Genomic DNA, 18,191 nt, shown 5'->3' on the forward strand with positions numbered 1-18,191 from the left:
AAGGAACAAAAAACATGCTTTGCATGTCCCTGGGTTCAGCTGTTATAGACTACAAACCAGACTGGGTTTTTTATTTTGCTTTTAAATGCTTTAGCCAATGGCTTTTTAAAATTGTTTTTTCTGTCTGTCTTTTTGGGAGACAGAGCCAGTCTGGGACTCTCCATTTGGCCCATCCAGCCTATCCACAAAGCATGCACAAGCCATTTTCTCCAGGCTCATTTCCTTTAGGATTCCTTATGGTTTTGCAATGGCCAAACCTTTGTGTTTGATATCAAGGTGGAAAGGGAAGGCCAGCTGTGCTGTATTCTCCAGTCTTGTGCTAGCAGGGCACAGTGCTGGGTGCAGGAACTCTGTGAGAGCTACAGCTGTGAGAGAGGTAAAACATGTGTGGTGATTGGTAGAAATTGTTCTGAGGAAGCAGATGCCTCCTCCTCTGATGATGATGATAATGGTGTGGCACCATAATAGACTGGAAAAGCAAAGCATGTTAATTTTGGTCCCAGGTGGAGGACTGTGTGGAGAAGTCTTGGCTCCTCTGTGCCTACTGGTTTCAGCTTCAAGATGCATATCACAACAGAAAAATCTCCTCTCCCCTGTTTCCTTTTTCCACCACTGGTAGCTAATCAAGATTTGGTTTTAATGACTTCCCTCTACTCTCTCTGTTTCCTCTCCCCCTGCCCCACACATGCCTTTTTTTTATTTTTTTATGCATTTCTTTTTGGCAGAAGTTGAAACGCAAGAAGCATTTGGACTGAGATGAAAACAGTGGAGAAGCATGTTGGGCAGTGCAGTGCTTTGTTCTGCATTCAGGGGGACGCAAGAGGGGGGCAGGATGTCATTTCCCAGATGGGGACCAGCCAAAGATGTTCTTGCTTCAGAAAGCAACGAGTGATTTTTGAGGCTATACCAGGTTTAACCCTTTGTTCACCCACTTCTGCCATCCAGGAGACAGCAAAGGCCTGGACCAAAAGTGGTATAGTGTCATGTTATGTGGCACAGGTGATGTGAATGGTCTCAAGCCAAAGTCTGCTGTTGTGACTAAACTCTGTCAGTGGTCTGAGGTGTTTGTTTTCCTGTTGGAAACCCTAAGGAGTGGATGAGCAGTCTGCACTTGTGTATGAGTGAGGGTCCAACACCAGTGTGACTGTGGTTGGAAAAACAAGATCAGCATGTTCCTTATAGGGGTTAGTACTGCTGTGCTATCTCCTGCCCTGCCAGAAGCACCATCAGATTTGGGATGGTACTTAACTCTGCTTCAGGTGTTCCCATTGCATGGCAGGGAATAGTTTTGCCTTGTGATGCTTGGGAAACACCATGTCCTGTGACCAAAGGAGCCCTGCACTGCTGGGACCGCAGCAGCAGCAAGCCCCAGGTAGCTTATGGCTGTGCTGGGGACCACTGGCTGGTCATAGCACTGGTTCTTCCTGTTTGCTTTGAGCCAGCCTCCCATGTGAGAAAATTGCAAGTATGGAGGGTATGGGAGGCAGAAAACCTCTATATGCATTAATTTACTGCCATATTTATAGTTCCTTGGGCCTTAAACATTGTATCATGTGTGTAGGCTGCTGATTTAAGAGCCCAAGGGCTGTTGCACAGTAGGAAATTGAGGGTGAGGATACAGGAGGGGAGCAGAGAAGGGAAAGTTAAAGCAACTCTGCCTCTTCATTAATATCTCTTCCAGGTTATAAATACTTGGAGCACTTATGTCAGGACGCTAGAGGAGGTCATTTATCTCCTGATGAAAAGTACCTCTAAGGTTTTTGTCTGTGGTACTGGACCGTTTCTTAGTATGGAGGTTCAGCCTCTTAAATCTGGATGGGGTTCTCCCGTGGAAGGCCATCCTCTTCCCTCAGAGTTGGAGTGAACCAATGCTGTATGCATAAAATGCATCAAATCTCTTTGTGTCAAGTCAGACAGTCACTATTCACCACAACTAAACCTGCAAGGTTCTATTTCTTTAGGTCCAGCAGCCTCTCTGGGCCCTTTGATCTCTCTAGTCCTTCTCTAGCTAGGAGTATGACAGCTTTCCTAACCCCCCTGTGAACCTCCTGAACATAAACACAGTCTAGGTACCAAGGTGTCAGTAATTTTGAGCTGCAGAAACCACAGACTTCCTCTTTGCAGCATTGTGCAGAATTCAGCTGGCCACAAGCATGCCAAGGAATGATTTACCAACACTGCTGTGGGTGCATCCATGGCTAGTGACTAACAGAGAAGCAATGCATCTGGAGCTGGCCTTGAAAGCTGCCCTGCGTCTCTTACATGTCTTTCAGACAGCCAGGAGAGGTCTGATCTATAGGAAATTAGTATAATGCCACTCTGGTGCCATTGTTGGGATGAGGTGCAGAAGAACAGGGGCATGTAGACAAAAGATGCTTGTGTGGTATTGCCTGTGATGGGTTTCAGCTTTATTTTTGACAAGTTCAATCTTGAATGCTTTCCCAGGGAGGTCAGCAGACCTGGTTGGAAATTGCATGTGCACACCTTACGGCACAGCCTGTCTAAACTTGCATATTTTTCATCCATCTTCTTGGATCCCTTAAGTCATCCAGGTATCCTTTCCAGCAGTCTTGTGAACCATGGGAGGGAGGCCTTGACTGATGGATAGGCACTTAGGTGTGAAGCAGAGGCCAGTGTTTCCCTTCACTTGCTCAGTGCCACTAGACACCCTTGGCTTCAGAGCTAGGATCAGCTGGTTTGCCCTCAGATCTTTGGCCCTGGTCTCTGGCTCCTCATAAGCACAGTAAATACCACTGCAAGCTCTTAGGTAAAGTGGGACTAAAATGCATGGTACCAGAGCTGCTGGGTATTGCTCACTATCTTGGAGGACCACTTTCAGCCTGGCCTTGGGCTTTATTTCATGTGCCCAGGTGGCTGCATGTCTGTGGTGCAGGAAGGTGTCCACTGAACCACACAAGACTGCTGTACTCCTACCTGCCCAGTTCTGCAAATCCTATTCTAGATGAAAACATTTTGAAGGTGTGAATTGCTCATTGTTTGTCCATCCTGGTGGTGGGTCTTCCTGCAGTAGTTCATCCCCTTGGCTTTACTAGTGCCTGCTGATGGGCTCAGTTGCCCTGTGACTGCTGATCATTGGTTATTTGCAAATGGTGCCACATTGGCTCTGCTACTTCTCTGTTTACTTAGTTCTTGGCAGCTGGATGTTTGAATGTTTGCTTGACAAACACTTTCCCTGAAGTCTCTGATTACAGAAAGTTTAGTCTGACAAGCCCCAATGAATTATTCTGTTCTCTGTTGTCAATGGTATCTCTCTGTCTCCCTTAACCACAATATTTTGTGTGCGGTGCAAAATCATATTTTCCCCTTGTTGCAATCAGCATGCCCCTCCCTGTTTGGTTCAGTTACCCAGGCAGTATCCCCAAGATGCTGACATCTGTATTTTACTAATCCAAAAATCCTGGGGCTGCTGGGAAGCAGTTCAGATAATAACACTGCATACCTCTCTAGCACCTTTCATATGAGAATCTGAAATTGTCTGACTCATGTTCATCTCGTTACTGCTTGTACCAGCTGGAGTTTGCTGTTCCTGTTTTTGCAGATTGGAAAGCTGAGACACAGGGTAGGGGTATATTTTGTCCAATAGAGGAGGAGATTCCAAAAATGTGTCATAACCTCCAAGACTATGAGTTTCTATCCCTCTCTGTCTTGCTAATTTGCCTCCAAAAGGGAAAGAGATTGGAGTGGGATGGTTGGTTTTGAGCAATGCTTTATTTGCAGTCTCAGTAAATTCCACCCAAAAACAAAAAAGCAATTGCAATATTTCTCCAAGGTAGTTACCTTCCTTGCCTGTGATCATAATGTAGTTCTCAGGAAGAAAACTATCCAAATACTGTCTCTTGTCATCAGTTTGGTGGTTTGGAGCAATGCTGAAGGACAAGTGTTCATGGCTGGCCCGGCGAGGGTGAAGTCCTTACTGTGTTTCAGGGGTGGTAATGAGACTTGTGAAAACACGTCTGCAGGTGTCTGGGTGGTCAGGCCAGGCTGTTAATCCATCCAGCTGCTGGCCTGTTTTGGACAGGGTCCAAGACCAGGTAGGACACTGCTGCTTTTCTTACAGCCTCCAAACACAGCTGAGGACCTTCCAAGCAAACCTGGGCTGGTTTATGGTTTTGGGTGGAAACCACAAGCAAACCACGTCAATTTGCTGGATTCTGCCCTAAACCAGGCAGAGTGCATACATTTCATTTTCATTTTGCTTGGAGGTGACTGGAAGAGGGAGGAAAACCTGCATGGATCCAGTGTTGATGTAAGGCCATAGGTGATCTTTTCCTAAAGCCTTCCAGTGCCATTCCCATGGCTAGACCAGACGGATGAAGGCAGAATAATAAATACCCAAGTTAACATCTCCTGGGAGCTTGGGTTTAAGAGGAGGGCTATTTTGTCTGAAACCCTTCCAGAAAGGGACAGTTGGGAGGGGGATTAATGTAAATGTGGACCTTCAACATATGTAATCTCAGCCGAGGTGATGGGGCAATGGGTCAGGGTTTCCTGTGCTGTGGGGCCCTGGAGCATAATGTACATGGGAAATAGAAACCCTAAGAAAGAAAGAAAGGGGGAGAATTGCATGCCCTGGGGGGATAAAAGTGCATTTCTTTTTCACGTGTTGCATCAGAACACACTAATTTTTGCCCATGACAGAAGGCAAGCACATGCAAAAAGAGTCCAGCTTGCTAGGAAAGGGGTGGGAAATTGTGATGCCAAATAGCTCAGCAAATATGGCTGTAGGACTGTCCATCCCTCCGCTTCCACCCAGGGCGCGAGACCCTCCAGCCGGCATGTGCCAGGGCTTTGTAAGGGAGTCATGCTCTCCCCTTGAGCCCAGGGCACCCCTGGCTCCCCAGTCTGTCCCCCTTCTCCCGTTCCCTCTTCTCTCATGTGCTTTTATTCATTCTGCAAGCAGCGTATGCCAAATCCAACTTCACAGCTGGCTCTGCTCCACGTGTTTGTTTTCTGTGCCTGCACGGCGCTCGCCAGCTCCGCTTGCTCAGAGGTGGAGGCAGCGGGGGGGGGGGGGGTGGGAGATCAGGGCTGGTGGCGAGGAGAACGGGAGCAGGCTGCTGCTTGCCAAGCCCTTATTTGTTTAAAGCTTAAGCCTGTTTGAGAGAGCCTTTTTGGAGTGAGGGGTAAGTGGCAGGGGTGGGATGTGGGGGAATGGAGAAAGTAAACTGCGTGTCAAGCAAAGCAAACTTTACAGCTGGAGTTGGTGCTGATGCCTGTTGTGCGAAAGGCCTGGGAGGGCTCTGAGCTCGTGCTTCTGGCATGGGTTCGAGTGTGAACGGCGGGAGTGACGGGCGAGGAGCCTGCAGCAGGTCTGTGCTGTGCCCAGCCCTCGCTCTGCTGGGCACTGCTGCTGCTGCTCGACCAGCCTGGCTGTGCCACTTGCCAGCGCGTCCTAGGAGCTGGCTGGGGCACAGGCAGGTGAGTCGCCCTTCCCAGGCTCTGAGGTAGCAGCATGTTGCCATCCTTTCATTACAAAGCATCCCCTTGTCGACAGAGAGAAACCTTATGCTACCCCTGCCCATCTGTCTGTGCAAGGCAACTTGAGGGCTTGCTTCATCTCCTACCATGTTTGGCTCACTGTCCTCAACGGGGCCATCGGTTTTGGAAAGGCGTGTTTATTGTTACGATGATAAATGGGGCAAATCACATGCAAACACAACCTTTTAAAAAGCCTAAACAATGGCAACCCTCTCCTCTTCATCTCTGGGAAGAGGGGAAATCTGTCATCCTGAGATCCCTCTGTGAGAGTGTTCCCCATGATTTTTCACCTCGGGCCCCATGGGGTTTTGGAGCAGCGTGGCAGCTGCTGGTCATGGCACACAGTAGGGCTCTGGCTCAGCCCATCTGGGTTCTGGCACTCGGCACTAGTCCCCACACCCCACCTTAGGCATTTGGCACAAGCCAGAGCATTTTCTATGGACAGTAATTTCTGTCCCTTTGTTTTCCTAGCCTTGAGCTTCCTCTTGTGTTTTTTGGAGTAGTGACATGTCTTCCAGGGGAAATTTGTCCCAGCAGAGTTCTAGAGACTTTTGACCTGCTCCCATAATGAAAATTACTATTGTTAGTGAAAAGCAATTTAGTGACAGCTATGCAGAGTAAAAACTCCCATTTATTCTCAAATTTTTGAAAGGAATAAAATCCCCAATTTTTAAATACCGTCTTCAAAGGACAAGAAAAACGGGCTTGTACTCTTGCATTCCAGCAACAAGTCGTTGCTGAAAGGAGTGCAAACTAGAAGGCAGTTTCTCTTTATGGTGGTGATGGGGATGTCTCTAAAGCCAGCCATCTGGGGATTAAACTCTGTATTGACGTTACTGGCAAGTACTTTGTCCTGTCTCTTTTGTGTATTCTTCTGGATTTTGATGTCAACTGTGTTAAACTAGCCTTGTGCTTGTTAATGCAGTTTCTGGGCCTGTTCCCGTTGAAGTCATGGCAAAGATCAGGCTGATTTTGGTGGCAGTAGAATCAAGTAGTCTGTTATAATCCAGAGGATGTGTTGTTTTAGCAGGTATTTCTCCTGTACCACTGGCTTAGGTTTATGATAAGCTTGGTCAGTTTTTTACTGCAGCAGTTGTAGGCACCCTTGCTCTTCAAGTACACACTGGAAGAAGGTTAAGAGCATAGGAAAGCTACCCATGTCTTTGCTCTGCCCACAGGAAAATTTCCCCATAGCAGCTTCCCCCAAGGAAGGCTTAACAGTGTCACTGGCAGCTTCTGTGGACTTTTCTGGTTTGTGGTTTGGGGTTTTTTATTAGTGTATTTGTTTCACTCTATTACTGTTTCTAATTGGACATGGACAAGATTTTTCTATTGTTCCTAGACAAAGATTATCTGATTTTTTTTTTTTTCTTAGTTTGGTACTTAAAGGTAGGCTTATGTGGGCTGCTCTTAAAAAGCATCTGTAGCTACTGTGTCTGGCTTGTGATCTACTCTGTGAACAAGAGCTTCTGAGTCTCATTTTGAAGGTTGCCAGAGCTGACAGACGCTGAAATGTGCTTTCTCCCTGAGCAGTCCTGCTGTGCTCCATGCAGATGCTGACTGGTGGGGTTTGTCCACCACTCCTCTGTGCTTTGGTTCAGAGAGAGGAGTGTTTCAGCTGGTGGTTACCAGCATGAATGGATGCTGGGATATTTATTGTCTGTCCTGTTTGCAAGCTTGACCCCATCACATGACAGAAACAATAAAATGGAGATGGGTCTTTTCAGGGCAGCTCCATGTCACACCTTTGCCATGATTTGTGGTCTTCCTTCTCATTCTTGACCACTGCTCTGGCTGCGGAGAGGCCGTAGGGTGATATTAGGTAGCCTAGGATTTGGGGTTTTTAGCTGCAACATCAGTGGCAAAATAGTTGTTCTGGTCAACAACTTGATGTCCTGTAGTCAGGGAGTGAGAGTTGGCTGTGTGTGTTCCCCAAGAGCTCCTAGGGAAGTGATGCAGAGTGAAAACAGCTTTGGATAAGAGCATCCTGTTTGGTATCCCCATGGAAAAAATGCCATTTCACTGGGACCAGGGCATGCTACAGAAGTGTATCTTTTAATTATGCTTTTGTCTTAGAGTAACAAGGAGTTGCTGGTGGAGAGCAGGAGTGGTTTTCTTGCTATTCTAAGCAGGTTACATTTAAATTAAGTGAAGAAGTGTCAGCTGGGGAGAGAGAATTGCTTGAGAGGTGATGGTGTGAGGTGACAGCTCCTGCTCAGAGAAAAACGGGACAAAGACTTGAGCCTGGATACACATGTGGCAGGTGAACTATGGCATTGCCCTGTCCTTGCCCTGAAGCAGTGGGGACAAATGCAACATAAAGAAATCTGCCAAAATCCCAACTCCTCTATTTCTTCTGTCTTGACCCTCTCATTTAAATTTAATTTTCCTGCTTTTTTTTTTCTGTCACCTTTATTCCACACTTCCCTTTAGTATCTCTGAGGGCTTTTGTCCAGCATCACTTCCCTTGGTGTCTGCTAGGCCTGCCTTCTCTCTGACCTCTCCGTAACCCAAGAGGCAATTAGACTCTCAACATCAGATTTCAATGCTTGGGGTTTTTTTGTTTGCAAAGGATGAGAAGGGAAAAACAAAAGCAGTGCCCTGAGTAATGTAAACTACCCACAGGCACATCTGTGCCTGTGTGATGACAGCTCCCGGTGGGAGCTGCCCATCGCTCCCTGCACTCTCCTCCACTGCAGCTGCTGACAGCGAGGGAGCAACCTGAGGCCTGGCTCATGTCGATGTAGGATTCAGCGTGGTGGAACCCAGACCAGAGCCAGCTGCATCAGCTGGCACTTGCCACCCATCCTATGGGTCCCACTGCATCAGTTGCCAGCAGAGCCATTCCCTGGGCTTTTCTTGCCCAGATGTACACTCTCACTTAGCTCTCTGTTACATGCTTTTCTTCTTTGTCTAAAGAGCAAAAACGTAGGGACGGGTAAATATTTTTAGAGCTTGTATCAAGTATCCTAAAATAACTAACTCTTCCACCCAATGGCGTGAAGTCTAGAGGACGTGGGATTGTTCTTCTGTGGTGTTTAGTACAGCATCTGACTGCATTGACACTGATCTCCAGCCTTAGTTGTGATGGGAATGATAAAGCAAGTGTTGCTTTCATATGTCAAGTGAGAATGCTACAGGCAAGTAATACTCTCACTGTATTACTGTGAGAGTAATACAGTGAGAGTATACTGTGACTGAAGGTGTGTTTTCACATCATACTGGTATCAGTGGGTGACCCCTTTCCTGCTGCCTCCTCTGAAATATTTCTTATAATGAAGATTCAGTGTTGTCCCATAGCAAAGCCTCAAAAAAGCAAGACTTCATTGCTGCACATCAACTGAGTTTATCCAAGTGTGAAGAAAACTGAAAACACTCCAGAGCAAATACCTCATCACACGTGTGACTACATTGATGTGGTTTTCAATGGGATCCTGACCCTTTCTTCCTGACACCAGCCTTGGCAAGAGAGGAGGTTGAGCTGCACCTCTGTGGGACCTTGATTTCACATGAACTTGATAGCAGCAATTCTGCTGTTCTCTGACATTTGAAGATCAAGCCCCTGAATGCAGGGCCTGCACCCTTCCACAAGTGCTGCAGATGCACACCCCTTTCAGGATTCCTCAGCTCCCTAAACTGGGATCTTGGCTGCGAGGCAGGAGAGTCTACAGGTGGATCAAGAATGAGAAGGATGAAGAGTGCAGAGGAAAAGCTGTGGCAGCTCTCCCAGTTCGGGAGTGATTCTGGACGGAAAAGTTTTGATTGGAGAGGCAGCCTGTCCCATCCACGGGGGCAGTGCTGGAAGCTGCTCCAGGGCCCCTTTCTCCCGGCACACACTTGGGAGAAGGAGCCAGAGAGCAGCCAGTAGTTCCAGGCTTGTTGCAGCAACAACATCTGTTTCCTAGGTGCACTTTGTTTCTGAAGAGATTGTGCAGCATGCTCCATCTGTGCCTTTTTTTTTTTTTTTTTTTTTTTTTTTTTTTTCTTTTTTTCCTCTTTGCCGTTTGGGCGGCTCTGAGGGGAGGCAGGCGCTTCCCGGGAGGACCCTGCGCCAGCTCCGTGCCAGCGCTGGCTGTCGGGCTCTTTGCACCCGCAGCAGTATTGTCAGCATCTTGACAGCTGGCCGGCCGCATGCTTATTAGTTCCTACTTTCCTCTTGCCCTCCACCTCTCCTTCGCCTCCCCAAGCACTTCCACCCTCTCCCTTCCCCCTTCCCGCTCCTGCTCCATCGGCTGGCCAGCCCTTCGGGGAGCCCCCAGCCTCTCCAGATTAGAGCTCTCCAGGGACTTCGTCCTTTTCAAAGGAAGAAAGAAGGAGGGAAAAAAACCCCACCAAAACAGAAAAAAAAAAAAAAAAAAAAAAGGGGGAGGGGGAGAAGGAGGGGAGGAAAAAATTTTATTAAAAAAAAAAAAAAAAGAGAGAGAGAAAAGAAAGAGGGGGAACAGAAGAATGAAAACAGACCCAAGGGGCAATAGTCCCTCGAGCCATTTCACTGCATTACAATGAATATGGACTCTATTAAGCTCCGTTCTGCCTGTTAGTGTTTCCCAGGGCAACACAGCTCCCATATGGCAAGCATGCAGCAGATTAGGGTAGGCCTCCGGGCTTCATTGAGGGCCCGAGGCTTGACTGGCAGTTGAACCCCATCCTTTCCCCCCTCCTCACACTTGACACTGCCTGTGTTTATCTAAAGCAAAAAGGGCCCGGGTGGGAGAAGGGGGCATTTGGGGGGTTATTGTCCCGGGCAATGGGAGAGGGCAGGGAGACGGGTGGGGGGGTGATGAGGGAGGGAGGGGGGATGGAGGAGAAAGGAGGTGGGGGGGGCAGCCCCTCATACATATTCAGGAGGGGTCTTGAATGGGCAGAGGAGAAATAAAGCAGATGGAATTCATGTTAAAGAACAGCCACAATTGCCCTCCAAAAACTAGGAGAGAAAAGCGGGCAGCCTTAAAGGAGTGTAGGGAGCAGCGTTTATCCAATTAGCAGGGTTGTCAAATTGAATTTACTCAGAATGGGGGGGAAGCCGAGGGGGGGGAAGGAGGGAAATTAAGTGTCTAGGGCTTGGGGGGAGCATGATATTGAAGAAAGTAGGTGGGTTTTCTTTTTTTCTTACACTTTAGCCTTGCCTTTCCAGGGACTGGAGCTGCTTTCAGGGCACACCAAGGGGCAGCAAAAGCCAGTGTGTATACTCTGTTTTAACACAGGGCTCCTCTCCTGATAACTGTGAATAAAAGCACGTGTATCCTGTGGGGCAAGGCCATCCTTGCATCTGTGGCCTGCCTGCACTAGAGCTGCCCCAGCTGGCAGGTCCAACCACCCTGGGACCACCATGCCACAGGCAGCGCCCAAGCTAAGCCACGCTCGCTGCGGTGCCACTGCCGTTGGGGACACTGTGGAGCCCGTGGCAGGTATGAGGGTGGCATTTCGTTCTTCAAGCAGCCTCAACACTCGCTGGCTGACGAAATGCCAACGTGAAGGTCTTTGTGAGTCTCAGCAAAGTCAGCCTGATCAATGCCAGCTGGAAAGTGGCGCTCAGTTCAGAGGAGCTGTTGGATGGAGAGGTGCCAGAAACTGCAGGCATTGGGTCCTCAGGGATATGAGCGAAAGTCAGACAGTCTATGAGAAGGCTTTGCATCCTGTTGCTAATTCAAAGCCAGCATGCCCACTCCTCTCCCTGGTGATGCTGCAGGCTGTTGTGGAAAGGAACTGCTCAGGGAAGTAGCTTCATCTTGAGGAAGACAAAAAGTTACAAAGATGTTTCGTTTGTTGATGGTTTGGTTTGCATGAGCAGTTCTGTTCAAGAAAAAGAGATGTTTTCCCTGCAAGTTTGGTTTATTTTTTAAAGAGGTGTCTATTGCTCAGGACTTGCTTGAATTAAAACTGTGGTTCTTTTAGGGTCACCCAGTTGCAGTTTGTAGGAAAACTCACTGATCTGTGGTGGTTGTGCTGTGCCAGGTTTTATTCTGGATATTTTCCTTCTGACTACGAGCATGAATTTATCCCAGGCTTTCTCTGTTGTGGCTTTTTGATGGACTCTCTGAGCTCACAAGCAGCCACCAAGAGAGCCTTTTTTGTTTAATGACTTTAAAAAAGGGAGGAGGGGACCCCCTCATACAGTTAGTCAAGGGCTATGTTATAAGAGATAATGCAGTCTGAAATCAGCGGCTCTCAGTGCTACAGAGGGGAAAACAGGCAAGCTTTCATCCCTATTTCCACAAAGACTGTGCTACCTCCTTGACTTCAAATATAGTGGTATAATATTGGTTTCTGCCTTCTGCCCACTTCTGATACCAGGCTTTTCCCATTTGGGATCCTGTCACTCCCTGTGGCACCTGCACACCCATCCCCATCAGCTGCCCATGATGTTCTGTGGGAGGGGGAGCTTCTGTCCTGCACCAACCTGTCCTTTTCCCAAACCCTTTCAGAGAAAATGAGCATAGGGGATGGGGGTTTGGCAGAGGATAATTTTGCCCTGTGGGATGTTACTGTTTGATGGGTTAGGGAGGAGCAGTCAGGGCTGTCTAGATTGCTGTCCATGCCCAGGAATCATGCAGGGACTTTGCAGGTGATCTGCCAAAAGATGTCACCTGGACAGTATTTTTGCATCTAGAGGATTATACAGTTGTACAGTGGGATTTTTCAGAGGGGATGGAAAAGATTTAGGATCCAAGAACAGCTTGCTTGATGAGATGGAGGTTCCAGTCAGAGAGCTTTTGATTTCCAGCCCTGCCTGCCACTGCTTTACTGGATAACCTTGGGCCAGGTTGGCTTCCTCTTCTAGCCCTCAGATTCCTCGATTTGTAAAACAAAGGGGTGCTGTCACTCTTTTTCACATTTTCTTTTTCAGTGGTTTTTGCTTTAGGCGGGAGAAAACAATACTGTCTTGTATTAAAAAGTAATGATTACAAGTACAATTGGCTCATAATACTGTATAAGACATTGCTTTTTCTGAAAAGCTGAGGTCTCAATGTATGAAACAGAGAGCTGGGAGTATCACTGTCCCTACTTGACCTGCTGGAAACAGAGAGCAGCTGCAGTGAATTCTCCAGAGTCACCCAGGGTGTCCCCAGCTGGTAGCTAGACTGCAGTTGCTGCAGCCTTTCTCGGTGCAGAGCAGTCCTTACCCCTTTCCACTGTTGATCCCTTGCAGAAGGAAGTTCCCGAGGTCCATCTGCCTGACACAGCCCGGAGCGCTGCCCTGTGCGTCGGTGCCTGCTCAGCTCCCGGCCATTCCCGCAGCCTGCCGGCGGGGCTGAGATGTGTGAGTGGGATGCTGCCCGCAGCTGGGCCACAGCTTGCTTCCCATCTGGGAGCCTTGTAAATGGCAGGCAATGTGGCAGTAACAAGGGCTGTTGGCTGGCCCTTGTTAATCAGGAGGGGGCTTCAGGCTGTGAGCTGCATTTCCTCAGTAAAACCTTCAGTTTCTAATCAGCAAACACCTCTTCTGAGGCCTGTGCTTAATTCAAATCCCTTTTTCCTTTCGAGATTTGTCACCCCCTCCCCCCCCCAACTCCCCCCCCGTGCAAGTGCGGGCCTTTCTTCCCTTTTATATCTTCACCTCTGGTTTTCCTTTCTCGCTCCGCTGCCTTTGCAGTGCCCTCCATTGCCATGGCACAGCTGGGGCTGCAGGCAGGGGCCTCGCTGGGCTTAGGTGTGTGGTGGGAAGCCGAGCCGACAGATTTTACACCCCCACCACCCCTCCTTAACTGATTAAGCTCTCGTTAATTTGGTTCTCTTAATGGCCCCTCTTTTGATTTACTGGGCTGTCCAAAAGGGACTTAGAGCTCCACCGACAGGAAATTGTTATTTTAACCTGGCAGGAAAGAATTTTAAATAAATAAACAAATAATTTTTTCCCCTCTCTCTTGAAGTTCTTTGAATTACTTTAACTCTTTCTTTTCCTAGATAGCAATTAATCAGGAGCTGTCAAGGGTGGTGTTATTGGTGGCTGCAGAAAGTGCCAGCAGCCAGGGGCACCTCCCAAGGTACCTGCCTTTGGGAGAGGAGGCAGCAGAGCAGGACCCTGTCATGCAACAGACCTGCAGCCCCTGGGAAGCACCTGGGAAGCCTTCCCACCACCTCTGGGAAGTCAACTGGAGTGCCTGGGGTCTCCTTCACTCACCTCTGCCTCCTCTCCCACTGCAGTCCACCCTGATGCTGCTGGCAGGACACAAGGCAGATCGAAAGCTGCCTGATTAATAAAGTTCCTTGCTTTGCACTATTGCAGGCTGCTTAAGGACAGCATTTTCAAAAGAGGTCAGCTCCCATTTAGGCATCAAAATAAGTTGGTTGCCTATTCAGGAGAGCTCAGCATGTCAAGAATTGAATGCTTTTGAAAATCTGGCTTCAATTGTAAAAGCTGAGAATTTCAAAATCTGGCCCTGGATCCTAATAGTTCTTTTGGAATTGATGTTTTCATTCATTTTCCTCATTATTTTTATGCTGGCTATTTACTTTTTGTACTTCACTCAGCTGTGAAAGAAATGGCCACATGTCCCTATTTAGAGCTTATACTCTTGCCTGGAGGTTTTGGGTGGTACCATACATACATACACTTGTTGCAACACACCTTCTCATTCTCTGCTCAATACTGTTCAATCTGCCCAGTGCTGTGGCCAAATTTTTTGAGCTCCCCTTTTTTTCCTCCCCACCTATTGCTCCTCGTCTTTTCACAGACCTGGGGGCAGCCAGTTCAGTCCTTACATCAATGTGCCTGGGTGGTCCTGGCTCACGAGGGGTCTCATGCACAGTTCTGCGCCTTTGGCTTTGCCCTCCTGGCCAGAGGCTCTGTGCAACACAGAGGTGCAGGGAGGTCTGGTTGGGAAAGTCTTTGCCTACCCCTTCCCTCAGCCTGGGCTCCAGGGAGGGAGCAACTCTTTTCCATCCAACATTTTTCCATCCTGCTGCCAAACCCATCCAGATAGAGGGAATGAGTCAGCTTTGCTCTGTAGGCTTCCAACGCTGAGGGACCAGACAGTAAGTCCTACATCAGTGAAAGTCTTTCAATCTCCAGTAAAACTTACAGTGTGAGGTATTTTTAAGCCTGAACTACCTCAAAGTCTTTTCCATATGAGTGTAATTAGTGGGACCTTAACTTGTGCATCAGCAGTAGTGTCAACACTGCATGTTCTGGTATGGATGAACCCAGAGCACTTTTACAGCCATCATCAGTGGTGGCTGTGGCATAATGAAGGGTGCTTTGGTGGCTGTCTTCTGTGGAGAAATAAACTTGAGCAACTCAGATGGTTTCAAAGTCAATTGCTAAAGTATCTTGTACAACACTGTATGCTGGTTATTGGGGGAAATCTTGAGACTTTTCTCAGGCGAGGAGAAGGAACACCAAGAAGGATGAGGTGTGTGGGAGGGAAGTTGCTATCTTCTCTCTTTGGCACTGGAGGTTACCCACAGGGATTTCCACATGTAACGGGGCCATGGCCTGCAGTAGCTGGAATATGGCCTAGCTGTTCTCTCTGAATGCCTTCAGGATATGACCAGTGTCTGAGCTCTGTCCATGCTTCGGGATGCCTGGAAGCCACACTGATTGACTTAATTTACTCTGCCTCTCAGCAGGGCGTGTCATGGCCTCACAGCCACTCTATCCATGATTGTGTAACTCCTGTGAAGAGCTGACTTGTGTAGAGCCTGCTGGGCCAGCCAATGCACTAAATTCACACTGGCCTGCAAAGAGCCACGAAAAGATGCTCTTTGTGGCCTTTCCAAAAGTCCAGCAGCATGTCTCTTTACTTGGTGTTTCTTCTTTTGGAAATCACCAGCTCAGAGGGGGCTTTTCTCTTCTCAACTTTATATGTATTTTATATGTGTCTTCCATGACTTCTCCTTCAGGCAGAGCTCTGGGATGTTGGGGGGAAAAGGGACAGCTTGTGAGGCTGTCAGCGGGACAGCCCAATCTGCAGAGAGGCATGCAAGCAGGCATGCAAGCCAGCCTGCTGGATTCTTGCTGTTATGATGTGGACCTCAGCATGGCTGGCCATGGTCATTACCCTGTGCTGCACTTCTGCACCTTTGCTGTCACCAAAAGCCAAGCAAAGTCATTTGAGAGTAGTTTGGTGATATTTCCCCAAATGGTGTGGTTTCCTTGCTAGCAGTAATCAGCCTTGCCTTGAACAACTCACCAAGTGTCTTCGGAGTATGTGTCAATTCTAACTTCAGGAGTTAGGAGGTTTAATTTTGGGAGCTATGCTTGAAGGGACTTGGGCCCTCTTCTTGACTGAGATGAGTGTGGAAAGCACATGCTCAAGCCAGGTGATGGCTCAAGCAATGACCATGGTTGAAATAGGAAATACCACCCTGCAGTCAAGTGCTGCTGAGGATGGTGATTGTGGCTAATGAGCTGGTTGCTGCAGGGGGAGCAGGCAGTATAACTGCTGTTTGGGCTGGCTGCCATGGCTGCTTTGTGTTTGGTCTTGAGCAGCTTCCCTGTAGACTTCCCCCAGGAGCAATTCTGCAGTGCCTTAAGGCTTGCAAGTTGCCTTGGTGCTGCAGCTGAAGAGAGCTCAAAATCCTCAAATTTCCCTCTACTACATTACAATGCCAGTAGAGAGAAATCTCCTCTTGACTTCAGGCTGTTGCCTTTGATTAAAGATGAACTCAATCTGACATCTGAGGTGTCTCTTGGGGCAGCTACTGAGGTCTTTAATCCCCCTGACTTGACTTGTCTGCTTTAGTGTTTGTTCATGAGTCTCCAAAGCAGCTGCTGCAGTGTACAGCTATTCACAGCAACCTGGGTTGTGACAGGTGGCCTTACATTTCTTATTTTTTGGGGCTAGTTGATGCTTTTAAGTATGAACCTGGTAGTTTGTGTTGACTTAAAATAGGTGTTGTGTTTCAGGCAGAACAGTTAATCTGAAGTATTTTCATAGGTTGAGTCTCTTAGGTAGAATGGACTTAACACTGCTCATTTACTTTAGTGTTCAAAATAGAGTATGTCCCAGACATAGCCAAGAAGTGGCAGCAACACTCAGTGGATATCTTCAGTGACACTTTGTTGGAAATGTTTGTGTTTTGCCCCTGAAGATTGCCTGGAGTGCATCACTGTCATCCATGCCAAGTATGAAATGGGGGAGTGTGTGTCTGTGTGTGCATGTGTACTGAGGATGGGATGTCTTGGGAGACTCCCAACCATGCCTGGGGGAGAGGCTGGAGAAGAGAAATGCTTGCATGTCAATTTTTAGTCTCCTCAGGCCACTGGCTTGGTGAATCTGGTGGTTAGGGATGTTGGTAGAGAAGCCAGGGCTGGAAAGCAGAGGGAAGCCTGAGGGTTTCATCCATCATGTCTCTTGTCATCCACAGGAATCCACTGCCACAAATCCACTGCATCCCCTGAGGCAGCTTATGGGACCCTTCCCTGGGCACCCCAGGTCACACCGCATGGGATGGCAATGACACGTGGAAGGAAGAGGCCCATGTCCCCCATCCCTTGCCTCGTGCTTGCGGCTGCCAGCTGTTTTGCCAAACTGAGTGAGTGTCTTTTTTTACCCATTCTGGTTTGCCTCAATGCTGTTTAGCATAGCCATGCCTCAGGGACAAAGAGCTTTCCTCTGTCTGCTCTTCCCTGAGTAGCCTTGACCAAGAGTCTGGCTTTAAACCCTCTTCCAGAGGAGGATGCATTTGGAGTGGAACATTCTCTCAGGTGGTGCCAGGAAGAAATGGGGCTGGTGTACATCTCTAAAACTTAGGGTGGGTGTGTGAGGAGTCAAGGGGATGGTGCAACACAAGGAGAGGCCATTGGGAATGCAGAATGTACAGTACTGCAGCTTTTTCCTCTGTCCATTCTATTTCTGAGTCTCACAGAGCTTTCTTATTCCCATTTTTTCCCCTCCGTGCAGGTGAATCACTGCAGGTCACAGTGCAACCTGCTTCTGTTGTCCAAAAACTTGGAGGCCCAGTCAGCCTGGGCTGTGTGGTGGACCCCCCCCAAGTGAACCTCACCTGGAGACTGAACGGGAAGGAGCTGGCTGGATCAGACGAGGTGCTGGGCATCCATGTGGAGCGAGGGAAGCTCATCATCACAGCTCTCAACAACCACACCGTGGGGCGCTACCAGTGCATCGCTCGTGTGCCTGAAGGAGTCATTGCCAGTGTCCCTGCAGTGGTCACCCTAGCTAGTGAGTAGCTTTAGTTCTCTGACAGCCCCTGCTTTGCTTGGGCCATTGCTCACACATCTTGAGAGGCTCATCCATTCTTGTTTGCTCATGCTGGCATCAAGGAATGACTGCTTTGGCTTAGGCCCTTTGTAGCATTTTTGATTGTGGACTGGCTGATGTGGTGTGGCCCAGTCTGACCCAAGCTGTCTTCCTTCTACGTGGTAGGCTGCAGATCTGTCCTTCTTTGCAAGCCCAGGGAATACCTGAGCTGTGGGGTTTGTGTATGTGGCTGGTTTCCTGACAGTCAGGCTGCCTCCTCTGGTTCCTGACTTATTGATGGAGTTTATGAATAGAACCTGCTGGTGCTGATGGTCCAACTGCTGCTGAGGCTGCTGCAGGACTGCTGCTGAGGCTGCTGCAGGACTGCTGTCAGCACAGGGTCAGTGTGTGCTAAGTTTTACTGCCTTCCTGAGACACAGCTCTGAGCAAGGGACTTTGCTCCTATCCCTGAGCTTACATGCTCCTCACTGCTGCCCTCTGGCATTGAGAAATGTGTGTGTGGCCTGAGGTGTCTTAGCTGGGCAATTT

At 48.5% G+C, this 18,191-nt stretch overlaps 1 protein-coding gene across 2 annotated transcripts in view; it reads left to right on the top strand.

The window, feature by feature from the left end:
• Positions 1 to 18,191, top strand: part of BOC (BOC cell adhesion associated, oncogene regulated) — a 59,686-nt gene that overhangs the window by 14,679 nt on the left and 26,816 nt on the right. For both annotated transcript variants that reach the window (XM_031505622.3, XM_085591094.1), the window contains exons 2-3: positions 16,810 to 16,977; positions 17,346 to 17,624. In XM_031505622.3, the coding sequence (XP_031361482.2) occupies positions 16,893 to 16,977; positions 17,346 to 17,624 (364 nt within the window). In that variant the 5' untranslated portion in view covers positions 16,810 to 16,892. The remainder of the gene's footprint in view (positions 1 to 16,809; positions 16,978 to 17,345; positions 17,625 to 18,191) is intronic.

This window comes from Lonchura striata, chromosome 1 (assembly GCF_050655825.1).
Source record: "Lonchura striata isolate lonStrDom1 chromosome 1, ASM5065582v1, whole genome shotgun sequence".
NCBI lineage: Eukaryota > Metazoa > Chordata > Aves > Passeriformes > Estrildidae > Lonchura > Lonchura striata.